The 26,748-nt window shown below is 52.2% G+C and overlaps 1 protein-coding gene across 1 annotated transcript; it reads left to right on the top strand.

Annotated features, from left to right (window-relative positions):
* Nucleotides 1-1,099: 1,099 nt before the first annotated feature.
* On the top strand, nt 1,100-25,883 carry LOC308548667 (sodium/potassium-transporting ATPase subunit alpha-2). The gene is made up of 23 exons (XM_081120532.1): nt 1,100-1,273; nt 5,905-6,009; nt 6,203-6,262; nt 7,662-7,865; nt 8,357-8,470; nt 8,709-8,843; nt 9,498-9,615; nt 11,419-11,687; nt 12,530-12,728; nt 12,860-12,969; nt 13,123-13,257; nt 13,986-14,175; nt 14,310-14,485; nt 17,789-17,925; nt 18,401-18,551; nt 18,628-18,796; nt 19,030-19,184; nt 19,347-19,470; nt 19,650-19,795; nt 19,931-20,061; nt 22,459-22,560; nt 22,838-22,929; nt 23,858-25,883. Exons 1-23 carry the CDS (start codon nt 1,262-1,264, stop codon nt 23,884-23,886), a joined length of 3,063 nt encoding a protein of 1,020 aa, XP_080976658.1. The 5' UTR covers nt 1,100-1,261; the 3' UTR covers nt 23,887-25,883.
* The last annotated feature ends 865 nt before the right edge of the window (nt 25,884-26,748 follow it).

Genomic DNA, 26,748 nt, shown 5'->3' with positions numbered 1-26,748 from the left:
CATGGAGCGAAGGTTTTCCCCCCTTCCTACCCACCATTCCGCTTGTAACCCAGGAGGTAAATGAAGGAGGGTGAAAGCAGGGGTGAGGAGGTGACCTTCCTGATACCTGCAATGGAAAATCCTGGGAGGGGCCAGTTATTTGGGGAATTCAGACTTGAGCCCTGTGCCCTCAGAATGGATTTGTGGGAGGACAGGTTGATAATCCCTCTGTACAGAGTTTCCTCTGGGGCCAGAGACAGACCCAGCCCAGCCAGTGGCACCTGAAGCCTCCAGACCAAGGGTCCCATCCCCTCCCTCCTTTCCCCCTAGCTTCCTTTGGGCTCAGGATGCTCAGACTTGCCCCCAAGCCTCTGGCTTTCCCTCAGTTCCTCTGTGTGTCCAGAGAAATGGGAACCCTTCCTCTGACTACTCCCGGGGGAAGCTAGGGGTTGGTTTTTCTTCTCTCTCTGCCCCTCTGGTTCTCCCTTCCTCCCTCTGCCTCTCATTCTGTGGCTTTTTTATCCAATTGGTAGCAACACCACCACCCGATCAGCTGGTCCCACCCTGGGTCATCATCTCCTCTACCCCTGTGCTAGCTGGCATAAGGTTAAGGACACCCCTCCTGCCCCTTCCAGTAGAGGGTCCCACCCCTCCCCGCCTTCTCTGTGGCTCTCACCAGGGGTCCTTCCAAGGTGCCTCATATACAAGTAGCCGTAGCTACTTTTTCTGGCTCAGTGTCCTCGCAACCTCTACAGTAGAGAGAATAGTCTGTTTCTCTGGGGGGTTGGGTGTAGGCTCAGGAGACCTGGCTTCTGGTTCTCTCCATTCATGTTGTTTAATCGTCCTGTGCCTGAGTTTCCTTACCCGGGAAAACAAAAGGAAGGGTGAACCATGTGTCCTCTGGCATCCTGGGATGCTGGGAGGTCTTCTTCCCTCTGCCTGTCCCTAAAGGGCACATTCCCACCCTCGCTCCTCTGCACTTCCTCCCCAGGGCAACGGAGGGGGCTGAGGAGAGCACTCAGTAGGACATACCGACCGCCACTGCCAGTTGCTTTAGGGGCGGGAGGGGAGGAGTCCTCAGGGATCCTGTTTCAACAAACGCTTCTTTCCAGAGGAGGCGAAGGCGGGGGGAGAGGGGGAGAGGGACCTATTTAAAGCTACCCTGTTGCTGGTCATCTGTCTGGTTGCCCGGGTCTCTGGCCGTCCCCAGACTGCGGTGTGGCCTGTGAATCCTCCTGCTAACCTCTCCAGTCTAGACCCCCCCGAGCCACTCCGCCCTAAGATGGGCCGTGGGGTGAGTATCCCAAAGAGCAGGGGTGGCTCTGTGGGAAAGAGAAGGGCTCTCTGGAGGCTGAAGGAGACTAGAGGGAAAGCATGCGGTGGGTGGGATGTGGAGGGAGAGGCAGAGAGAGGCTGACTCGCTGGGTGGTCTGAACTTGGAACTCACAGTCCCCTGGCTACAGAGGCACACACAGACCCACTGCTCACGTGCCCGAGTCCTCTCCTCTTCAGCACCCCCACACTCAGCCCCCAGCCCTCCAGCTTGCCCTCCAGCATCCACATCTCTGTCCTGTACCCGGCACAGCCCCTCCTCCTCACCGCATCCCCTGGCCTCCCAGCTGAAGGGATATTGGCACTGTTGATCTTCCTGCCTTCACCACCCCGGCAAACACTCACTTCTCTGGGAGTCCCAGCCTGAGAGGACTGAGAGGGGCAGGAGAGCAACTGCTCCTGAGTCACCTAACAGTTCTGGACACCAGCTCCAGGGCCCTGAGTTCCAAGGACAGCTGGGAAGGGTGTGGGGAGGAAAATGATGTGCCCCTAGGCCCCCGTCCAGCACTCCTCCGGATCTCCTGGCAGCATTGTCTGGGCCATGGGCTTGGAGGACTTTCCCATGGGCTTGGAGGACTTTCCCAAAGGCTGGTAAGAGCTGCCTGCTCCCCGCCTCCCACCCCACCCCCTCCACCCTTGTCAGTGATATTCTGCAGCACTGGGTATGCCAAGGGGAAGGCTAACAACCAGGGCTGGGGGAGGGGGGCAGGCACCAGGCCTTGGCTACTTGGAAATGAAATTTCCATGTGGAGAAAAGTGACCCGATCCTTTTACCCACTGCGCCTGCTACTTTCCTTTTGTGCAATGCTGGGCACAGAGGACAAGGGCACAGGGAGCCATGGGGGTGCTGAAGAAAGAGGGGGCCCATGGGTCTGTGGGGAGTTCCTGGGGCTGGAGGGGTCAGGCAAGGACTTGTTATTGCACTGAGTTTAGCAGCTGGAAAAACTCTAAGCTTGGACACCAGGGTTCCTGAGCTAGGGTGGGAGCCATAAATAGAACCTGTGTGAGTGTGTGTGTATGTGTGTGTGTGTGTGTGTGTGCGCATGTTTGCGCGCCTGCAGTCCATGTGCTCTCCACAGGCTGGAGTTGATACACATATCCATGGATGAGCACCCGTGTTTGTGTCCCAGGGGGTAAATCTGAGAACGTAAAGACCTCCAAACATGTGTGGGCATCAGTGTCACTGTTGGGGGGTGGGGAGGGGTCTGTGAGGAGCTGTCTCTGCAGTGGGGGCTTCATGGAGGAAGAGGCGACAACCATAGGAAGATATACTGTCTTGGGATCTTAAACTGCCCCTTGGCATCTTCTGTTTCCCCAGCGAAAGGGAGTCCCAGCTGAGGTGCAGGACTCTGAGGTGTCCCTGAGGAGAGGCCAGGTGACCCTCCACTCCCCCACCCCAAGCCCTCCCTGCTGGGACTTCACCTTAAAACAGGGTGGACCCAGCTCAAGAGGTCCTGCTTGGAAGCCATTTAGCTCGGCTTTTTCAGGGGACCCTCGCTGCTTGGGGACTGTGCTTCTCCCTCAGCATTCGTGAAGCCCCTTGCCCGCCGCCCTTAGTAGCAAGTCTGGGAGCAGATCTGCTTCTGCTTGGACTGAGAGGGTGGGTGAAGCGGGGGGACTTAGGGCTGGAGCTTGGAGTTCAACCCACCAGGAGACTCCTTAGGACAAAAGCCCCCCCACCCACATTCCCACACTGGGGCTCCCTTTGCCCTATCCCTTTTCCCCTGCATCTTCCCTCTGGAGCAAGGCCCCTCACCCCATCCCCCTGTGGCCGGGGAGGGCCATGTGGGAGTTGGGGGAAGGGACAGCATGGTGGGAGGGAACCCGCCCCTCCAGCTGCCAGGGGAGGCTGAGGAGGGGGTAGTGGCTGACTTCCAGCTTCCCCAGCTCTGGCCGGGCCTCTGGCTTTCTCAGAAAGAACTCTCTGTTCTCCTTTCGCATTCAAGCCCCAGGCTGGGCCTTGTGGTTGGGGGAGGGGGAACAGGCTGAGGAGGTGGGAGGGGGGTGGGGGGTCCTTGCTTTCTCTCTCTCTTTCTCGCCTAGGCAGCCCGCTGGCCCCAAATCTCCACAGGCTCCTGGCAACAGAGGCCAAGGTCCTTGCCAGGGCAGGGGGAGGGGGAAGGGCCTTGTGTCCCAAGCTCTGAGCCGGGAGAACAGGGTGGGAGCCGGGGGAAGGGGGTGCGTGGGGCTGTTCGCTCAGCCGCCTCCAGCGTGCCCAGAGTGTGTGTGGGCTGGCGGTTTCTTAAACCATCCATTTGATTCTAAGCTTCGTGAACATTCACATCTGAATGCACAGAAATGCTCGGCCGCTGCTCCTTTGCCCCAGCTGCGCCCCTCCTCTTTGCACACCAGCCCCCCACCTCCTTCCTGTCCCTAAAGCTCCAGAGGGCCTCACTAAAGCTCCCAAGGCCACCATGAAACTTGTCCAGCCTGATCATTTGCCTTCCACCCATCCCTCAGCCCTGTCCCACCCAGGACAGGGTTTGTGAATCCAAAGCACTTCAGTTCATTCCATGAACCCTCTTCCGTCTCCTGGGGAAGGGAGAGGCAGCTTCTCCACTCCTCTGTCGGGCTGCTTTAGTCTTACGGACACTTCTTATGGAGATAAATATAAACACTAGTGTGTTGGGGACCATGGTGTCCACTCCCACCGCCCGCCTCCCTTCACCCTGATGTCACTGGTCGGGCTCCTCCCTCTCCAGGGTCTGGATTCCGTGTCTCTGCTCAGGGCAGCTGCTGCCTTCCTGGAATTGTTCCTGACTCTGGCGGGAAACAAAGGCATTGTCCTGGAGCACCAAGGGGTCGTTGAGGCAGTGAAACCACTCTGTATGACACCGTAAAAGTGGACACATGTCATTATACATCTGTCCAGACCTCTAGAATGTACAACACCAAGAGTGAGCCCTAAGGTGAACTCTGCACTTTGAGTGATGACACATCAATGTAGGTTCGGTGGGGGACGTCGACAGTGGGGGAGACTACAGGTGGGGACAGGGTTATATGGGAAAATCGGTGCTTTCTCTCAATTTTGCTGTGAACCTAAAACTTCTCTAAAAGAAAAATCTACTTTAAAAAATGCATTATACTTCATAAAAGGGCAAAGCCCTGAGCCATAAATCCCACCCAGGTATCCCTTCCTTATGGAAAGAAACAAATTACGCCGTAGCTTAGAAAAGCTCATCCCTGAACACCCAGCATAAGGCAGAAGCTGAGCAGCGCTGTGACTATCCTGAGGGAAGGGGAGGGCAGGGGCCTGGGGAGGACCAAGGGAAAAGATGCTGCCATGGCCACCCCAGGCCTTCCCCAACCCCCTTCCTGTCCCATCACCCCAAGGCAGACTCCCCTTGAGAGGAGACATTTCCCACCCTCTCCCTCAGAAGTCCCCAGGAGGCCGTGAAGTCTGGTGGTGGCGAGGAGACCTCAGGTGCTGAAGAGCAAAGGGAAAATGGCCTCAGGAGGCTCCTGCTAAAATGTTTCCCTGATTTCACCAGAGGACCCAAGAATGCCTAGACCTCAGAGCTACATGAATTTTAGTTTTAGATTTATCCCCAGAGATTTTTTTTTTCCCTTGGACAAGTGGGGCCAGATTGTCTTCTTACCTACTTGTGATTTGGGGACTCAAGTTGTGCAAATTGCCTCTTGCCCAAATCCCCTCTACAAAAGGCCTTCCCGGCAGGATGGAGAGGGGTCTCAGCAAATTCCATGTCTCCATTTTCTAAACACATTCTGACCCTCCAACTGCCGACTTCTCTCAGTCCATGAGCCTGGCGCATTCTAGTTTCACTTTCTACCACCAGGCCCTGTTGGCTCCCCATCCCCCTCTAGATACTTCCCTGCCCTGACCCAGCCTGGCTCCCCAAAGACTCTTACTCCCCAAATTCCTAACTGTCTCCACTCCTCTCTGGATAAAGTAGCCATGGTGTTGGGACAAAGACATCCCTACAGGGTGCTTCTACTCACCCCACCTCCAATCCAGCCTTCCAGGATTTTAAGTGGTGTAGGGTGGTGGTTTTAAAGTTTTGGCTTATTTTGTTTTGTATTTAGCAGCAGGGTTCTTTTTTTTTCCTTTTTCTTTTTTAGCATATCTTTATTGACTTCAGAGAGAGGAAGGGAGAGAGAGAGAGAGATAGAAGCATCAATGATGAGAGAGTCATTGATCCCCTGCCTCCTGCAAGCCCCCGACTGGGGAGCAAGCCCGCAACCAGGGCATGTGCCCTGACCGGGAATCAAACCGTGATCTCCCGGATCCTAGGTCAGTGCTGAACCGCTGAGCCACGCCCTTCAGGGCGCAGCAGGGGTCTTTCAACAAACAAAATTTTAGCAGAAGTCCAACTACTAAACAACTAAGAGTGGGCTCCTGAGTCCTGAGCCCCTCAGTCTTCCCTGAAATTCAGACATAAAGCCCCATGTCTCTGTCAATAGTTTGCAAACTAAGGGCCTGGGGTTCCCTCCACCCCCTTTTCCTCCACTGGAGCATCACTGCTTTGAATCCACTGCCCCCACTCCCAATGTCAGGGCTCCCCACTGTCAGGTGGGAATAGAGGCTCAATCCCTGTGCCCCCTGACTCTCTGGGCTCTCCCCTCTTCCTGCAGGCCGGACGCGAGTACTCGCCTGCAGCCACCACTGCAGAGAATGGAGGCGGCAAGAAGAAACAGAAAGAGAGGGAGCTGGATGAGCTGAAGAAGGAGGTGGCCATGGTGAGGGGACCCAGCTAGGAGAGCGGCCCTGCCGCCTGGTGCACTCAGAGAAGCCCATGCCACAGCCTCCCCCCTCCCCGTGCCACCCCGTGCTCCTTGCCTCACCTCTGTGCCCCTCATTGGCCTCACATACATTCCAAACACATACACGCTCAGCCTCCCTCCCCAAAGTAACTCAGTTCTCATTTCCCAGGATGACCACAAACTGTCCTTGGATGAGCTGGGCCGTAAATACCAAGTGGACCTGTCCAAGGTGAGTGAAGGGGCTCTGGTGAGAGAACCAAGCAGTGGCAGGGTTCAAGGGACCTTAAAACTGTAAGCCAACCCTTTTTACAGATGGGAAAACTGAGGCCCAGTGACTAATTGATGGCAGAACTAGAACTAGAACCCAGGTTTTCTGCTTCCGAGTCTATAGCTCTTTTCTTATGTACCCGAAAGCCAGGACTCCTTAGAACCCCGGCCCCAGAGGGCCTCCAGGCAGGGCTCTCTCTACCTTAAGCAGCTTCTGTGATGCACAGTGTCGCATGGTACTGACATACAGGAAATGGTGGAGTGACCTATTACTATTCTTACGGTAGTGTGTTGGGGCCCTGCTATGTATGGAGCAACTGGTAAGTGCTTTACATACATTTTTCTAATCCTTACAACAGCCTTGAGGGATAGGTGCTGTGGACCTCTTTCTTAGAGCAAGGAGACTCAGGAGGAGCGCAGCTTCCCACGGTCACGTCAATAGTAGGCAGCACAGTCAGGCTGCCAAACCCATCATTTTGAAAATTAAACTCCTGCTGCAGGCCTTCCCTGGTTGCCCTTTTGAAAATCCTATGCCCCTATTGCTTTACCTTAGTAACTTTTCACTCTCCGGCAGTAATATCTATTGATTGTGTGTCACCTCTCTAGATCATAAGCTCCACAGGGCAGGGACTTTGTGGGCCTTGTCTATTTCTGCTAATCCCAGAGCTGACCCCCAGAGCTGATCATAGAGCCTGACATTCAATACACACTTATTAAATAAATGAGTGGACAGATAGAAAGATAAGTAAAAAGTAGCCTCTGCTTTCAAGGATCTCGAAGTCTAGTAGCAAAAATGAATGCACAGAATTCCAGTGCCAGGTGGTGGTTGCAGCTCTAGAATCATGCCTAGGACGTGATGGGCTGCAGAGAGGGGCATCTGAATCAGCCTAGGGCTAGGAAAGCTGGGCCAGGAAAGTGATAGGTGACTCCTGAAGCTGTGAGACACTGATGGTCAATAATGTAGGACTCTTCTTAAATCCTTGGTGTAATAAAAAGAAAATCCTTGGTGGAGTGGGGAATCTGAAGGAAGAGAGAGAGGGAGGAACCAATTGGGATGTCTTTCCAGTGAGCCTTAGCCAGACTACCTCCAGGGGAGGTTATTGTGGCCCAAAATGTGTCTCAATCCTATGATGACCAAAGAAGGGGCCACACTCAAAATCCTCCTCCGCCTTCAAGGCCTCTGACACTCATTGCAAACACTACCTCCTTCATGTGGCCTCTCCTGAAGGTCCCTCAGCCCTTCCAACCAGGTGGGGTTCTCCTCTCCACCTGGACATTCCCTACCAAGAGCAGGTGGGAAGTGGTGAGGGGCCAGATTGGTTCCAGATGCAAACTCCCACACTTCTGCTTGCCTCCCTCAGGGCCTCACCAACCAGCGGGCCCAGGACATTTTGGCTCGGGATGGGCCCAATGCCCTCACCCCACCACCGACAACCCCAGAGTGGGTCAAGTTCTGTCGCCAGCTTTTCGGGGGCTTCTCCATCCTTCTTTGGATTGGGGCCATCCTCTGCTTCCTGGCCTATGGCATCCAGGCTGCCATGGAAGATGAACCTTCCAACGACAATGTGAGCTGGAATGCCTGCCCCCTGGACCAGCCCATGACTGTCCTCCAACTTCGAATCTCCAGCATAGCTAGGGGGAGGAGGGGAAGGAACAAGACCCTCATGTCACAGTGCTCTTTAGGCTGAAAATGGGTGAGGTTTCTATACATATCTATAAACACCCCCAACACACACACACACACACACACACACACACACACAATCACTCATGAATAAGAAAGCCCCTCTCTGTTTCTTTACACTTAAGCGGGCTTGTCTGCCATCCCTCATTCTTCAGCCCCTAGAGAAGTCCTAGTCCTGGGAACTCCTAAGACTCTCCCCACCCCTTTCAGTCTTAGGATGTCTGGGACTAGACGATTGAGGGGGAGATTAGAGAGGCCTTTCCTCTACCATTTTTACTTCCAGTCATAGACAAAGGTCGCTTGTCCCATGTGACAGTTGCCCCTCTAGGGTTGGGAGATGGGCAGGTCTCTCAAACCCTGTCGTCTTGCCAGCTATATCTGGGCGTGGTGCTGGCAGCTGTGGTCATCGTCACTGGCTGCTTCTCCTACTACCAAGAGGCCAAGAGCTCCAAGATCATGGATTCCTTCAAGAACATGGTTCCACAGGTAGATGGCCAGGCTGGGCTCTGGGCTGGGGCCGAAAGTTACTGGGAGGGTCCAGCTCATCCCTTCTCAACTTTGGGTTCTGAGATGGAAGCTTGGACAAAAAGTCTCTCCAAGTCTCTATGCCAGGACGCAGGGCTTCTCCTCCTCCTTGGTGGGGTTGGAGGAGAGGTGGGAAGGCAGCAGGAGAGAAAACGGGGAGAGACAAGCACTTCATGAGATGCCCATGGCTTCCCCACAGCAAGCCCTCGTGGTGCGGGAGGGTGAGAAGATGCAGATCAATGCGGAGGAAGTGGTGGTGGGAGACCTGGTGGAGGTGAAGGGTGGAGACCGCGTGCCTGCTGACCTCCGGATCATCTCTTCTCATGGCTGCAAGGTGAGGGGGCCATGCCAGAGCAACTGGCTGTGTAGAGCCGAAAGGGACCCAGTTGGAGGTTTGAAGGCTGGGAGAACCAGGTCCAAATGCCAACCCCTACCCCCATACCTCCCAGCTGCACCTTGCCTCATATATAGTGCTTATGCGTTGTCTCCTAGCATCTGTGTGTGATGAATGCTCTGTGCCCTGGGTATTTCTTTGATCTCTACTTTATAGCCATCTTGTATTGAGTACCAATTATTGTCAGATGCTTTATGTCATGTAATTCAACTCTGTGAGAATGGTCTAATCATGCAGGGCTGTCATATGTGGCTACTCTAGGCAGTGCCATTTTCATAAACCACAGTGTTGGTGGCGCCCCCTGTGATTGTACAATGCATAGATTCTGATTCCATTCCCCATTTTACAGATGAGTGAACAGAGGCTGTGTTGGTTAAGTAACTAGCCCAAGGTCACGTAAGAGTTTAGTAAGAGTTAGGATTCCAAACCAGCTCAGGGACAATAGTTGAGCAATGCTATAAATATGTGATGAGGACAAGTGTAATTTTGTCCCTAGTGTCATGGAGATTGAGTGCAGTTGGAGTCAGAAGACAGCTGTGTGTGCACAAGTGCATCTGCCAGTCTGATAACTACACCCTCTCCTCTTCCTCCCAGGTGGACAACTCATCCCTAACTGGGGAGTCAGAGCCCCAGACCCGCTCCCCTGAGTTTACCCATGAGAATCCCCTGGAGACCCGCAATATCTGCTTCTTCTCTACCAACTGCGTGGAAGGTGAGAGGCCAGCCTGGTGGAGGGCTCCTCATCCTCCCACCCCCAGAGGGAGGAGTCTGAATCCTGAACCCCCAGTGAGGGTTGGGGCTGTGCCTATACTTACTCATCAAAAACCCTGCTACAGAGGAGGGAATTGAGGATTTGGGGGACCCCTAAATACTACAGAAACAGTCCCCTTCAGAGAGCAGGGTATTGGCTGAGATGGCAGGACTCCATGGAAAACTGACCTCCCCACAGGAAGATCCCTGTTCTGTCCACGCTGACACTCTATGGGTTCCAAAGCCTTTAGGTATTGGGCCAAGACAAGCCCCTACACACATGCACACATACATTTACACACTCTCACACTCTCATATCACACACACAGGCATACATGCTTACACACACACATCACACATTCACATGCTCACACGTCCCAAGCCAGCCTTACTCCTGGGGGCCCTTGATTTGACCAAAGCCTCTGTTTCCCCAGGGTTTGGGATTTATTGCCTTCTTCTCTGGCCCTTGCTTTAACCAGAGCCCCAGGCTGGGGGAAGGGCAGGAAAGCTTCCAGTCAAGTGGATACTTGGGCCTCCTTCATGCTCTATCTAGGACTGTGCTTCAAGAAGAGAAATTGTCATGCTTTGGCTGCCCAGTTTGTCCCATCCCTGTTCTGAGTTTTAGAGATGACCAAAGGCCAGCGAGAGATCCCAGAGCTGCCACCACTTAGTGGCTGGAGTCCAAGCACAACTGCAACCTGTGCCCTCTGTGGTCATGCCAGGGAACCGAGTCAGGGTTGACTCGGAGAGGGAGTAGGGGGCAAGAGCTGGTGGGAGAAAGAGGCTTGACCAGACCACAGGCCTCAGAAAGTAAGCCACAGAAGGCCTTGTACCCCACCTCCACCCCCTCCCTTTCTGGGGTTTGCTGTTGTACTGAGTCTGGATATGCTTCTCTGGGCTTTTCCCTTCTTTCAGCAAGTTGGAATTAAAATGAAAATCAACACATGTTAAATTTCCTAAATTTCTAATGTACTGAGATTCTGAAGTTTGCTCTACATTTCTCACAACTGTCAAAAATGCTAAAAATGCCTAGTAAATTGTTAAAAATGCCCAGTAAAATATTTTCATTGCTTGCTCTGAAATTGGCTTTGAACAGAGTATAGGAAATGAATGGAACTAACATTTGTTGAGTGCCTACTATGTGCTGGGCATGGTCTAGGTGTATTAGAGCACTAGCTTATTTAATTATTAAAACAATCCTCCGTAGGAACTCAAACAAGGATTCAAACTCAAGTGTGGCTGACTCCAACATGCATGCTCTTACCCCTGTCCTGCCCTTCCTCCCCTGCAGGCCCCTCTAATGTTTACATAAGGGTCAGTAATTGCCTGGCTTCTTTTATGGAGATTCATGCCTCATGTTGAGAAAGATAATCCTAAGATTACATGGAAAATCCATAATAAGTGCCTTACTTTGTGTTCATGATATACTTTGGATAACAAGTAGGAGCTGATTTTATTGAAGTACTTACTGCAGGCAATATTTTTGTTTCACTTATTGAATCTCTTCAATTTGAACGCTGAGTTTATTTGCAAGCCCTTTCCACAGGCCCAAGTGTAAGAGAAAATAATTTGCTGTTGTGCTGAGTCTGGGGTTGGCGATTTAGGCAGGAAGATTAAGCCAAGTGAGGTATAATCTACTGAAACTCCTGGAGCAGACCCTTTGGTTCATTTACTCTGGGGTGGTTTTCCTTTCTCAGGAAGCGGGACAGAACTTCAGTTCCTGGGACCCAAGGCACCCAGCCTGGTGTTTCCTCCTGTGTTGCAGGCACTGCCAGGGGCATCGTGATTGCCACAGGTGACCGGACGGTGATGGGCCGCATAGCCACTCTGGCCTCAGGCCTGGAGGTTGGGCGGACCCCTATAGCCATGGAGATTGAACACTTCATCCAGCTGATCACAGGAGTGGCTGTGTTCCTGGGCGTCTCCTTCTTTGTGCTCTCCCTCATCCTGGGCTACAGCTGGCTGGAGGCAGTCATCTTCCTCATCGGCATCATCGTGGCCAACGTGCCTGAGGGTCTGCTGGCCACTGTCACTGTGAGTGGTCAGGCTGAGGTGCCACCAGGGGAGGGTCTTGCTACCCTTTCCTCAAAAGTGATAGAGGCTTATTGCTTCTCAGCAACTTTTTCACTGCCAACCCTTAAAATCACATCAGATTCTCATGTAATACATGGCTTAGAGTGTGAGTCTGAAGAAGGTCATTTAATACATGGCTCAGAGGCCGAGTGTGAAAATCCTCAGGCTGGGCTGTACTTTGGCACGCAGTCTCCCCCAGAGCTCGTCCTAGCCTCATCTCACCGCCTGTGCACTCTTCACCTGCTGCCTGTAGTCTGGAGCTCATCTTGGCCAACTCGTCTGTAAAAGCTCTCTCAAAGGTCACCGGTGACTGCCTAGCAAATCCAGTGACCTTTTCTCAGCTCCTGTCCTTAACTCTGCCACTGAAATGGATACTGCTGTCCACCTGCCTAGAATCCTCTCCTTCGTTGATCACTGTGACATGTCACTATCCTGATTCTCCTCTCCTCTGTCCCCAGCAGGGTCTTCTCCTCCCCAAAACTGTGTCTCAGGCCTCAGCTCTCTGCTCTCCTTACACACTTAAGTGAGCCCAGTTTTCAGCACTCATTCTGTGTGGGTGACTCTCACATCCCTACCCCCAGCTCTACTCTGGCCCTCTTTGGAGCCGTAGACAAATGTCTTCAACTATGTACTGGACATTTCACCTCAATATACACCCATGATCTCGGTCCAGCTGCTCACACCTAGGTCCCACTCATGTTTGTGGAGTAGGATCAAGGGAGGAGGGATAGAGCTGTGCTCTGGGGTAAAGCCATAGACATCTCTGGCTCAGGCTTGGCCCTTTTTCATTCTTTTTCTCCCAGGTGTGTCTGACGCTGACAGCCAAGCGCATGGCGAGGAAGAACTGCCTGGTGAAGAACCTGGAGGCGGTGGAGACGCTGGGCTCCACCTCCACCATCTGCTCTGACAAGACGGGCACCCTCACCCAGAACCGTATGACCGTCGCCCACATGTGGTTTGACAACCAGATCCATGAGGCTGACACCACCGAAGACCAGTCTGGTGATTGGGCACCCCAGAGGGGTGAAGGGGACTGGAGGGTGTCCAGGACACTGGGTGGCGGTAGAGTGGGTGGAGAGAGATAGGGCTCTAAAGGGGAACCAAGCTCCCGGTTCTCCCTCATTTCCTCCCAGGAGCCACTTTTGACAAACGATCCCCTACATGGACGGCCCTGTCCCGGATTGCCGGCCTCTGCAACCGTGCCGTCTTCAAGGCTGGGCAGGAGAACATCTCTGTATCTAAGGTAGGAGGTCAGGGGTGTCTCCATGGCCTGTCCACTTTGCTGATGCCCAGCTTCCCCCCTCACACCCTGTGGTGGCCTCCAAGCTTTCAGCCCCCTGCCCTTGGCCTACGTCTTTCTCCGGCCTCACTGTAACACTGGATTCTCTTCCGACAGCGTGACACAGCTGGTGACGCCTCCGAGTCAGCTCTGCTCAAGTGCATCGAGCTGTCCTGTGGCTCCGTGAGGAAGATGAGGGACAGAAACCCCAAGGTGGCGGAGATTCCTTTCAACTCCACCAACAAGTACCAGGTCTGGTCAGCAAACTGGGACGGGGGAAGGGGAGAGACAGAAAAGAGGGGTGCACAAAGCCAAGGGGGAGTCATCAAAGTGAGAAGTGGGGACATCTGAGCATCATGTCCTCCCACCCCTGCCTTATTCCCCTGGACAGCTTGGGTGACCACATGTCTAGTTGCCATTACCCCTTCGCTCCCAAACCCTCACTCCTTACCACAACCCTCCTGACTCCTTCCCAGAGCGCCCCATCTTCTGGCTCCCTTTCATAACACTCAACCCTTCATCACACTTCAGAAGTTGAAACATACTTCTGGAATTCCCTTAGAGCATCCCTCAGCCTGTAGGCATCTGTTAAATGCCAAGAACACAGTCTCAGCTACGTCTGTGTAGGCCACAGAGGTAAAGCCCCACTGAGACCAGTATAGAGGTGGGAATGCTGACAAGCGAGCCACCTAGCCCCTGTGCAGTGCCTGTCTTAGCTGATCTTAATATATTATTTGTTGAGTCAATGAATGTCCGTCCCATGGGAAGGTGACTCTCAGGTTACAGGGTTGGGACTATGAGGTCCAAACATCTCTCCACACACAAAGACTGTCTCTATGCTGACATGGGCTGACTGGTCAGGGGTTATTTTATTAAGGGAGGGTTTCTTACCAGCCTCTGCTCTGTCCTAGGCCCCATGCTGGGCATTGGAGCTGATAAGACTATTATGGCCCCTCTGTAACTGTCCATCTTCTCTCCAGCTGTCCATCCATGAGCGAGAAGACAGCCCCCAGAGCCACGTGCTGGTGATGAAGGGGGCCCCAGAGCGCATCCTGGATCGGTGCTCCTCCATCTTGGTGCAGGGCAAGGAGATCCCTCTAGACAAGGAGATGCAAGACGCCTTTCAGAACGCCTACATGGAGCTGGGGGGACTGGGGGAGCGAGTACTGGGTGAGGGTCCAAAGCAAGGAGCTGGGCTGAGAAAGGGATTCTCAAGCCTCAGTGGTTTTCCTAGGGTGAGGGGCTTTAGGGGTGTTCAGGCAGCCACCTTGCTGCTCTCAATCGTCACTTCTGCCCCCCTTCAGGGTTCTGTCAACTGAACCTGCCCTCTGGAAAGTTTCCTCGCGGCTTCAAATTTGACACGGACGAACTGAACTTTCCCACGGAGAAGCTCTGCTTCGTGGGGCTCATGTCCATGATTGACCCTCCCCGGGCTGCTGTGCCTGATGCTGTGGGCAAGTGTCGGAGTGCAGGCATCAAGGTACCAGCCTCACTTCTTCCCCTTTCCCCTCTCCTGCCACACCCTGAAGCTGTCATCTGCAAGCGGCCTTGGAGAGCTCACCCTGTCCCTTGTGCTCAGAGTGCTCCCTGGCATGGCTCATTCTGTTCTGATGTCAAGCTGATCTGGCACCCTTATCTTGGGGATATGGATGTGGATACTCCTCCCAATTACAGCCCACACTCTCTAGCCACTTAGAATGGGATTAGCAGGCTCCTCTCTGCACCCACTCACTCCCCCCACCCCGAATCCTGCAGACCAGTTCGAGCACTCATTCCACTTAGCATCCCTCTCCCATGTTTTCTTGTCCAACTGCAGTTGCTTCTCAGTGGTCACTCCCTCCTTGGTGCTGCAAGTATTCTTCATTTAACAAATATTTATTGTTTACCAACTATGTACCAGGCACTGTTCGAGGTGCTGGAGTTCAACAAACAAGCCAACATAAATCCCTTCCGTCTTGGAGCTTTCTTTCCTGTTTCAAAGATACAGCACTTTAACGCCTCCCTTAACCTAGTGACTCACCTGGTAGGGCGCCATTGCTTCCTCCTCTTGTTTCCAGCATCTCCCCTATTACCATACAAGTTCAACTCTACCCGGCTACTGAGGGTCAGGTACTGCACTAGGCACTGGGGATTCAAAGTTGAGTAAGATACAGCCTGGCCCCCAGAGTTCATGGTCTCTCAGGGGAAGTGAATGACTTTACAACTAACCACAGAACAATCATAATAGTTGAGCACTTACTATAGGTCAGTTACACTAATAATAAAAACAGCCAATTGTTTTGTGAGACTTTATATGAATCAGGTACCACTCGTAGTACTAAACTTATATAATCTCATTTAACCTTCATAACAATCCTATAAGTAAACCCTAGTATTTTTCATTTCTTACAAAGAGTGACCAAGACACCAAGTAACATGCCCAAGACCACACAGCTAGTAAGTGGTAGGGCCAGGATTTGAACCAGGGTCTGCTATTTCTCAACCATCACACTAGAGGACTTGTCTGTATATGGGTGTATATATGTGATTTCTGAACCTCATACCACTCTGTCTCTAAGGTAGACTTCACTACCCCCATTTAAAAATGAAACAAGCTGAGGCTCAGCGTGGGTAAGGAGCTTTCCCCAATAAATCTGTTAGTAAGAAGTGGGTTGGCTCAAAAAAAAAAAAAAAGAAGTGGGTTGGCTCTATCAAGTATGGTCTGCTTCTTTGGAAGGCACCTGCTCCCTGCTCATTAGACCGCCTCTTGCCATAATCAGAACTATCACAGAGGCCTGGGGAAAGTCCCTCCATGGGAAGTCAGAGCCGGGAACAGTTAATTCTGCATCAGGGAACTGGACAATGTTTTACAGAGGGCATGATATTCGATCTGGGCCTCGAAGGTTGACAAGTATTTTGGAAGGCTGTGAGGGAGAGGAAGGCATGTCAAGAGCAGGGAACAGTGTGTACCCTTTGCTTAAATGCCAGACTTGGGCTTTATCCTGTGGCCCACAGAGCCACAGGTGTCACAGGACAAATCTAGCTTCTAGATGGAGGAAGACCTAGACTTGGAGAAGAACTGAATTCAGGGAGATAAGCAAGAAGCTATTGCCTTCATTCAGGCAAGGGATGATGACCTGAACAAAAGCAATGACAAAGGGAGTCATTACATTCAAAAAATGATTCGAGAAGTTGGTGACTGAACTGGTTATGGGAGGTGAGGAAGATATAGGAGGCAAAAGGCCTGAATGAATGAGGGATGGTTTCTAAGGTAGGGAGTAGAGAAGCAGGCTTGGTGGGGGTAGTGAAAGTAGACATAATTAATTCAATTTGACCTTACCTTCAAAGACTCTATAAGACACCCAGGGAGAGATGTTCCAGGGAAAGTTGGAATGTGGTTTGGAGCTCAAGAAAGAGGGTCAGGACTGGAGATTTGAATCCAGTTAAACTCTTCATAATTATGAATTGTAATGTTTACTATTATTGCCCAGGAAAAGAGCATGGGTCATGACAAAGTAGGAGAATGGGACCCTGGGCCACACCAACACTTAGGGGCCAGTAGAGGAATAGGAACCAGTGACCCAGGGAAGAGGGTGATAAGGCACAGCTAGCATTGATTGAGCGTCCACCTAATGTCATGTCACCTACTCTTCATGACAACTATGAAAGGTAGAGCTCATCTTCTCCATGTGCTGAGACTCAGTGAAGGCCTAAGGTCCTAGAGCTGGGGAAAGTCAGCATTTACACTTAGGAAGCCTCTGACTCCTAAGCCACTTCTCCCACTCTTCTCAGCTGCCTCCCTGAAGAGGGTGGGAAAGTGCATGCAGAGGGTGGAGAGGAGCCAGGAATAAAGGGTCGGAGGAAGCCACAGGAGAAGAAAGTTTTAAGGAGGGGTGGGGAACAATGCCAAATGCCTCAAAGTAAGTCAAGGAGAGGACTGCAAAGATGCCATTCGTTGTTTTTCAACTGTGAGACCCATGCAGCCTTTGGGGCGCAGTTTCAGTGGAGTGTAGGGGTTGAAGATAAGGCAGTGAGGCCTGGACAGGCTTCCTTCTTAGTATCTGTGTGATTTGCCCCATAACCCACACATGCAAATGCTATATCCTCACCTGGCTCTGACCACCTTATACTTATAATGGCCTCTTAACCAACCTCTCAGATGCCAACCACCCGCCGCACCCAACTCCATCCATTCTGAAACGCAATGAGCATGGCCAGTAGGGCAGGAATCGCTTTCCTCCCGCATCATGGAGGAATGTCAGGGGAGTGGGAAGGAGGGTTGTTCCCCTGTCACCCTTACTCTGACCACCAGTTAGATGCCCTGTAGCAATCATCTTCGACACTAAGAAAACCACGTCCTAGTTCTGGCTCCCTGTGACCTTGAGCAAATCACAGGTCCTTTCTAAGCCTTTGTTTCCTCCTAGGTAACAGGAGGAAGCTGTTAAGGGCCCTGCCCGCTCTGTCAGCCTCATATCCCATGAAATCCAAACTCCTAAACAATCTTTGAGGTTTCTCTGCCAAGGGACCCTCATTAGCATGTTATTCTGTCATGGCAGCTCTCCTCCATTTAAGCAGATTATCTCTAACTCCCAGAACACAACTTGTCATTGTCTCTCCCCCTGACCCACTCATTCAAACACCACACACACACACACTTCTGTTATTTTGGCTGGGATCTACGAGCCCCACCACCTGCCTTTTCCTGACTTTAGGAAGGGAATAGGCTGGCACACGGGGAGGGGCTTAATACTGTTGTGATGTTCTCTGTTCTCTGTTCTCTTTTCTCCTTTCTCCTTCCCACCAGGTGATCATGGTGACCGGGGACCACCCAATCACAGCCAAGGCCATTGCCAAAGGCGTGGGCATCATATCAGAGGGCAATGAAACTGTGGAGGACATTGCAGCCCGGCTCAACATCCCCGTCAGTCAAGTCAACCCCAGGTGAGGCCTTTGCAGGAGCCCCTGTCCCCAAGCAGCCCATTCTCTCCCACAGGGTGCCTGAGTCCAACGGGGGTATCGGGATAGCACCTCTGGGACCTTTATAGGCCTTTCCTCTGGTTCCTCAGTCCTGAGGGTGGCCAGGCTGTGTCCCTGTTCATCTGTGTAACCTTGGAGATGTCACCTTACCTTCATGGGCCTCCATTTTCTCAACTACAAAATTAAGATCCTACCTACACCGCGGGGTGGCTATAGCTATGAAATACGTATAAGGGAATGAGCGCGAGCCTAGGAAACTGTACCTACTGATTATGCACGTGGTGAGGATCTGGCATCATCTCCTCGGGGAGAGGAACGGGGAAAACAGGCCACTGAGCTTGAGGGAGAGGAGGGGGAGGCCTGGGCGAGACTGGAGGCCCAGCGCTGTCAGGACGGCAGCCGGGCGAGGCCAGGCATCAGCGCCCTGCCCGCCCTCCAGAGAGGCCAAGGCGTGTGTGGTGCACGGCTCGGACCTGAAGGACATGACGTCGGAGCAGCTGGACGAGATCCTCACGAATCACACGGAGATCGTCTTCGCTCGGACGTCCCCGCAGCAGAAGCTCATCATAGTGGAGGGCTGTCAGAGGCAGGTGAGCAGGCGGCCCCCGGCAGAGCTGGGCCTGCGCGGGGGCCTTCCCCCTGCATCTTGGCTGTACCTTGTCCCAGGGAGCCATCGTGGCGGTGACGGGAGACGGCGTGAACGACTCCCCGGCGCTGAAGAAGGCGGACATCGGCATAGCCATGGGCATCTCAGGCTCGGACGTCTCTAAGCAGGCAGCCGACATGATCCTGCTGGACGACAACTTTGCCTCCATCGTCACGGGCGTGGAGGAGGGTGAGGAGGCCACGGGTGGGGGCACCCCGGGCAACTGATGCCCGCACACCCACTTCCCGTGCCTTTTACCCCAACCACAGAGCCAGCTCGGGATGCCAGGCATCTGCCTCGGGCATTAGCTTCCCTCACGCACAAAATGGTCCTCTCTCAGGAAGTCAGGCAGCCACACTTCTGTGGCTAGGGGTCGGGAACAGTCCCCCTGATCTCCCTCATGTCCCCCAAATTTCCCACAGGCCGCCTCATCTTTGACAACCTGAAGAAATCCATCGCATACACCCTGACCAGCAACATCCCCGAGATCACCCCCTTCCTGCTCTTCATCATTGTCAACATTCCCCTGCCGCTGGGCACCGTGACCATCCTCTGCATCGACCTGGGCACTGACATGGTGAGGCCAACGGCTGGAGAGGGGACGGGCAGGGCAGCCGTGTGGGCATGGTGGGCAGGGGTGGGCAGCAGGTGGAGAGAGAGACGAACCAAAGCAGCTGAAGAGAGGACAGGCACAAGGCTCCCTTCCACCCCTCTCCCCCCCACTCTCCACTGCACACAGGTCCCCGCCATCTCCTTGGCCTATGAGGCCGCTGAGAGTGACATCATGAAGCGGCAACCGAGAAACCCGAGGACAGACAAGCTGGTGAACGAGAGGCTCATCAGCATGGCCTATGGACAAATCGGTGTGGCGAGGCCCTGGGGCTCGGGAGGGAACCCAAGAGGATTCTTTCCCCAGCTTTTGGAGTCCAGGACAGGGGCCAGTTCCCCCAGGGTCAGGGATATCCTCCTCTGGCCTGTCGGTGCTGGCCCCCTCCAGCTTCCTTCTCTGACCCAGGCGCTACATTTTGCCCACGACCCACAGGGATGATCCAGGCACTGGGCGGCTTCTTCACCTACTTCGTGATCTTGGCAGAGAACGGTTTCCTGCCATCACGGTTGCTGGGGATCCGCCTCGACTGGGACGACCGCTCCACAAACGACCTGGAGGACAGCTATGGACAGGAGTGGGTGAGTGGGGCTGTGTACCTGCAGACATATGTGTATACGAGGGGGTCCAAACGCCAGGCAGAGGTGGGATTGGGGCTAAGCGTGGATTCGGTGCCCAGGGTTTAACAATGCTGCCTCTCTGCCGCCCTCCCCCAGACCTATGAGCAGCGCAAGGTGGTGGAGTTCACCTGCCACACGGCCTTCTTTGCCAGCATCGTGGTGGTGCAGTGGGCCGACCTCATCATCTGCAAGACCCGCCGCAACTCGGTCTTCCAGCAGGGCATGAAGTGAGCGCCTCCCCCTGGCACCGCCTCCCAGGCAGAGGGGCTCACATGGCTCCCTCAGCTGCATACCCATAGTCATGTCTAAATAGATGAGAGAAGAAGGGGTGATAGGACCGTTTCTGATGTTTTGTTCTGTTCCTAAGATGTACTTGTTAAGGCCTCCTTCCACCTTCCTTCCCATTTTCTCTCTATGCCTTCTTCCCTTCCTTCCTCCCTCCCTCCCTCCCTCCCTCCCTCCCTCCCTCCCTCCCTCCCTCCCTCCCTCCCTTCCTTCCTTCCTTCCTTCCTTCCTTCCTTCCTTCCTTCCTTCCTTCCTTCCTTCCTTCCTTCCATCTTGTATTCTAATGACACCCCCCATCCTTTGCACAGCTTTAAATACAGGGGCTCCTGTGTTCCCCACACTCACAGTAGCCCTAGTTTATAGCAGCTGCCTGTAGTAACGGTGTTATCCTGTGGGGTCTATGAGCTGCTCAGGGTCAGGTTCAATGTCTTCTTATGGTCTGAGTTAGCATGTGCCAGTCACTGAGGTAAGGGATTCAAAGACAGTGTTTAACCTCACAGTGGCTCTATGAGGAAGTATTACTTTCAATTTGTGGATGAGACCCCCCAAAATGTTCAATGACGTGCCTGAGGTGACCCAGATGGGTTAATGCAGGTCAGCTTCAAAAGCCCAGGCCCTTGGCCACTGCACGGGGTGGCTCACCTATCACAGTCTGGCACCTGGAAGGAACTCAGTAACTGCTCTGTGTGTAGCACGGCTGGTGCTAAGTGCTGAAGGTGTCACTCCTCTTTATTTCCTTCCACTTCAAATGATGAGCACAGGTTCCCAGACGAGCTTTGTCACAATTTCTTAGTAAGGGGCAAAAATAAAGATGCCAAAACCCTGGTGAAGTTAATAGCATTTAAGATCCCAGGGAGAGAAAAGTGAAAATTCTGTTAGATAAATAAAGATGACATGAAGGAAGGCGATTCCAGTGAGCTAAAAACACTAATGGGAAAATGCAGTGAGAAGAGAGCAAAGAGCAGAGTCCAAGAAACTGGGTACAGCTCTGGGCTGGGACTCAGTGTGCAGTGCATGGGGGCACAGGGAGCTGGGAACGCAACTGGCTAAATCCCACCAACCAAGAGGCAAATGGAAAGAAAACAAAAGTCAGGCTGGGTACAGGGGAGTATACCAGCAAGTCACCTGACCAGAGGCAGCCTCAGCTCCTCAGGCCCACCTGGATTCCCTGAGCCCTCAGGGGTCCGCAGAGGTACTATTTCCATTGTTCAGAACGCTTTATGGAAATCAAGCCCTCTTCCGTGAGAACGCTCCTAGGCCCCCCAACGGTTGTTCTTAGGCAGGAGCCAGGTATGAAGTATAGTGATCGCATGCTCATGCGTAGTTCTGTTTGGAAGCTGGGTATGTCTAATTAATTTTAAATGGGGAAATATAGTCACTAATTATTAACAAATGCAGCTTGGGAGACAAACATCAATTAAAACGTGGCCTTTATAGAAGAAAAATAAAAGGGGTCCTTAATGAGTGGAAAGTTGGGGAACCACTGGCTTAAACTATAAAGAGGTCATGTGCACAAGGTTATAAAAGGTTGAGTAATAATATGACTGAGCACTTTCCATGTTCGGGAGCTCTCTACACATTACCTCCCATGACTGTCCCAGCAATCCTATAAAATAAAGATAATGCGTTCCATTTTACACAGAAGGAACACAGGCTCAGAGAAGACAAGAAACATTGCTTATAGCCAAAAGCTAGTAAGTGGCAGCTCTGGGACTAGATGCCACTGTCTGACTCCAGAAACTGCCCTCAGAACCTTATTGTATTTTGCTTTTCAGTTCTGACGTAGTAAACACACATTAAGCACCTACTCTCCAATGAGCTTGCCCTCTGACAATGTTCTCTGCTTTATTGTATACCTATAACTAACAGCTGCCAGGGGCTGTAGGAGACACTGAGAATGTAGAAGACATAAGTGGGCCCTGAACTGAAGGAGCTTTCATGGCATCTCGCCGGGGAGATGGCACTTTCACAGACCACTTTCCTGGAGCAATAACAAGATTATAAGCTGCCTACGGGCAGGCCCCATATCTCCAGAAGGAAGCTTACGTTGCACGTGGCATCTCCAGAACAGAGCCCATCACCCAACACATGAGAATCATTTATTTAATGAGTGAATGTATGTGTTATAGACAACAATAGGGTAAAATGAGTAAGCATAAAAGTTAAAGAAAATCTTTCTTGGGCTACACACCATGAGGTGTCTGCAGAGGGCACAGGAAGATGTCACGACCCTTCCCTCACAGTTCTTCTTTCCCCTCCACCCCCAGGGGTCTCCCTGGATCTCTCCCTCCTTGTCCTCTCTTCAAATGCTACTTACCCTCCTTTCTTTGCCTTTCCAGGAACAAGATTTTGATTTTTGGGCTCCTGGAAGAGACAGCGCTGGCTGCCTTTCTATCCTACTGCCCGGGCATGGGTGTGGCCCTCCGTATGTACCCACTCAAGTGAGTGTTTCTTTAAAAGGGCACCTTCTAGCATGGCCCGGTGCTCAGTTGGCCCCAAACACCAAGGTTGTGGGTTCCATCCCAGGTCAGGGCACATACAAGAGTCAACCAATGAATGCATAAATAAGTGAAACAACAAATCAATGCTTCTCTCTCTCTTAAATAAATAAATGTAAAATAAAAGGGCACCTTCTAGGACCCAAGTTCTGGTCTATTCAAGTCCTCCTGTACGTATCCAGCCTCTAATGTTCCTAACACTCTCCCCTGCTTCTTTCAGGGTCACCTGGTGGTTCTGTGCCGTCCCCTACAGTCTCCTCATCTTCATCTATGATGAGGTCCGAAAGCTCATCCTGAGGCGATATCCTGGCGGTAAGCATCGCTCACCTCACCCCAACTCTCCCAAATGCAACCCCCACTGCTAGCTACCCCTCCAGGGATCCCAACCCAAACTCCAGTTCAACTGCTGTGCCTTCAGATCCCGGGATCCCAGGTCCTGGGGGCCCTGACCTGTTGGACCTGTCCTCCGCACCCGCTTTCTCTCAGATCCTGGTCCCCCACCCCCTCAACACACAGTTGGCCTCCGAGGCCCTGCACCTTCCACCTGGAATCACAACACATTAGAATTAGAAAGGCCCTTGAGGTCATCTACCCCACCTCCACATTTTACAGACAAAGAGAGGTGCAGAGGTGAATTATTTGTTCAGGCTCATAAAGGACAACCAACCTAGAACCACAGCCTCCTGATTCCCAGGCATCAACCAAGTCTTTTTCCCCCAACAAGTACTTTGATCACTTACTGGAGGTTGAAAAAGGAAGGCCTATAAGCCAAATGGAGTCCATGGATAATGCTTGATTTGGCCTGCCCTGTATTGCGCGGGTGTGTGTTTTTAACTGCCCAATATTGAAAACTTGGGGGCTTTCACATAAAATCCGAATTTCTGACTTCTCCTGAAAAATTACAAGAGTTGCCAATCCATGACCACATTTCTGCTCAACAACAATAGACGGCTGCCCCTTTAGAAACTCATTTGTTACCTGAATAGCCACTGTAGTAATTAGGAATTTCACCCCCAACTACTCTATGCCCACCCTCTACTTCATCAAGTATAAGTCTCTCTTTTCCACTAATCTATGACCCCAGCTCACTGGGCTTTCTCCCCTCTCCCTTTTCACCTGCCCACAGTTTCTTACCTCAGTCCCCTTCCCCAGGCTCCTATCCAATTGGCCTCAACCACCTAAACCCTGATGCCTCTTTTCACGCTCACCTTGCAACCCCCACCCCCAATCTCTCTAACAGGCTGGGTGGAAAAGGAGACATACTACTGAGCCCACTGGAAAGAAGAACCAGGCACGGGAAAGATGGGGTGCCCTGGAGGAGTTGCAGGGATGGTGATGGGGAGGGAGAAAAACTGGGGTGGCTTTAGGGGAAGATTTGGGAGAGAGAATGAGGCAATTTAGCAGGCTACATTGGGGGGAGCAGGTAAATAATCTTGAGGTGATTGCCCCAGAGACCTAACTCTGAACAGCCAGATTAGACACCCTCCCCAGATCCTGCTCCATCCCACTCCACCACGTTGTCTGTTTTTATGAGGAACTGAAGGTTACTCCAGCCCTCCCCATTCCCTGTACCTTTGCCCCCACCGCTCACTAGAACAGATCAACATCTAAAGGCAGGGACACGTCTAGCCAGGAGGAAGGACGAGGTCTCAGGTCACCAATGTCTCTTTATGTCTCCAGCCATACCCCACTTCCCACCTTCACCCCTCTTGCTTCCTGCCCAACTCTGTCCCCGGCTTTCCCCTCTGACCTAGAAATCACAAGCGGTTCCTCCTGTTGAGGCCAGAAAGGGAAGCTGGTTGAGAAGCTGGCCTGTCTCCCAGTCAAGGCCAGTTAGGAACCTCTAGAGGGGAGCCGGGCATCACAGGGGGGTGAGAGGTTAGGGTATGGCAGGGGAGGCAAACAACAAGGGGAGAGACACAAGGAAGGAAAGAGAGATCAGTGACCAGGCATTTGATGTCTGGAATCTCCAGGTAGACGTCTAGGCTCCAGCCCTGTGTCCTGCTCTTTTAGAGTGCCCTGCCGGCAGGCCAAATTCTATGTCATCAGAGCAGCAGCAGAGGCAGGACCAGAAGGCAGTCCGGAAACTTCACTGAGATCCCACCCGTGTGTCACAGTTCCCACCGGCCCTTGCTTGGCCGGCTGTTCGGCCCATGAAGCCCAGGTGTCACAGGTGCCCCAGCACTCTCACTCATGCACTTGGTAACACCCGCCCTTCAGAATGCTAAGAACTCCAAGCTCCATGTTGTTCTGAGGGGACAGCTGCCAGTTCATTCCCTGCCCCTCCCACCCCCTTCCCCTTCATGCCCATGCTGATGAACCTGCATTATTCCTAGGCACTGCCAAGCCAGGAGTTCCCTAGCCAACAGCTGGCATTGGGGTGGAGAGGTTCCCAGAACCTTCCTGTCTTCAAGGGACATGCAGAATCAGCTTAGGTCACCAACATGCTCAGACCCCTGGACCAGACAGAAAGGACTAGGAGACCTGCCTTTGACCTCTCGGTCAGCAGGGCTATTCCTCCAGGCAAATGCCCTTCATGCAGATGTTCATTGTGCCCAGTTTCCCTAAGATGAGCAATTGGTTTCCAGTTCCTACGGGAGATACTTTTCCTCCCCTTACCCCCTCCCCACCTAGCACTTCTGCTCTGTAGGCAGCTCTGCCCATTCTTCAAGGCTGGCTTAGAAGGCATTGGGAACGTCCTGTAGAGAGACCTAGATGAACAAAGCAATTGAGAGACACCTAAGGAAAATGCGAGACCTAAGGCAGAAAGGAAGGAAGCATAAAACACAAACTTTAGGTCAAGACCATACGCCACCTCCCACGTCTGTTACTTTATTACAGTGGAATTCTACTTTATCAGAAACACCTTTAAATAGAAAGTCATTGCCTTGGGCTTGGAAAACTAAGTGGGAAACCACAACGATTTGGGCCTGATTAATCTGAGATTTATTGACTGTGGATAATAGATTATCTTCGCACAATCAATACAAAGGCATTTGTTTAGTAAATTAAGAACATAAACAATATTGCTAAGGGTGGCATATTTAGAATGCCTAAAACAACCCTTTTCAAGCACTTTAGCAATCTCCATTTAGAAGTAGTGAGTGTATGGGCTAATTATCATCAATTCTTATGTGTTTGTTAAAGAAACATCTGCAAGACCTTTACTTGGTGACCTTTTATAAGACATTAGTTTGAGGCACTACATATGTACTTGAAAATAATAAAGTTGCATTTCTTTATGAAAAAAGAAATCCCTTCCATAATTCAGATGTCTATACTGAATACTTTCTACGCTCCCAAATTGTGGAATTGAAATGTGTGCTGAAGCAGAACTTGGCTTATAGAGAAAGCAATAAGAGCTGGCAGGGAACAGGGATAGGAGGGAAATAATCTGGGAGCAGATGATATCAGTGAAGAAGGATAGAAGGGAAGAAATTAGGTTGTAAAATGATCTAGAAGAAAATATAGTAAGGCCTCCTTCCTCTTGGCTGAACCCACCTAAAGAACCACAAAGGTTTGTCCAGGATAGGAAAGGGTTTATGAGTCTATTAGGGCCCAAATCCTTGGGGCCACTTCCACTTTTTGTTTCAGACCAAAACAAGGCCACTCTCAATCTGAGGAGGGAGGAAGGAGACGCTGGGCTGAGGGGCCCTGATTGTCAGCACCAGTTCTATACTGTGTGCAGAGCCCTGTTCTGGGTGCTGTCTTTGGGGGATGGAGGGAAAAGTAGGTGCAATCCTTGAGGGTCACCATGTAGCAGACCTCAGAAACCTTCCTAACCCTGGCCGGTGTGGCTCAGTTGGTTGAGCGTCATCCCAGGCACTGAGAGGTCCCTGGTTCAATTCCCATTCAGGGCACATGCCCAGGTTGGGGTGCCATCCCCCAGGAGGGACCTGTAGGAGGCAGCCGATCACATCGGTGTTTCTTTCTCTCTCTCTCCCTTTCCTTTCTTCTCTTTTTAAAATCAATAAAAACTTTTTAAAAAAGAAACCTTCATGGACAGGGTGTGATGGGCAGGAGGGAGGGACATTTGTGTGCTGGAGGAGGAGGGGTGGGTGGGTGGTGTGCATTCCCCCTGGGGTTCCATGGGAATGGGGAGTGGAAGACACCTATGCCAGGATCTTGAGA

Source organism: Miniopterus schreibersii (genome assembly GCF_964146895.1).
Source record: "Miniopterus schreibersii genome assembly, chromosome: 19".
Taxonomy (NCBI): domain Eukaryota; kingdom Metazoa; phylum Chordata; class Mammalia; order Chiroptera; family Miniopteridae; genus Miniopterus; species Miniopterus schreibersii.
The sequence above is the reverse complement of the archived record's forward strand: the minus strand, read 5'-3'. Positions and strand labels throughout refer to the sequence as shown.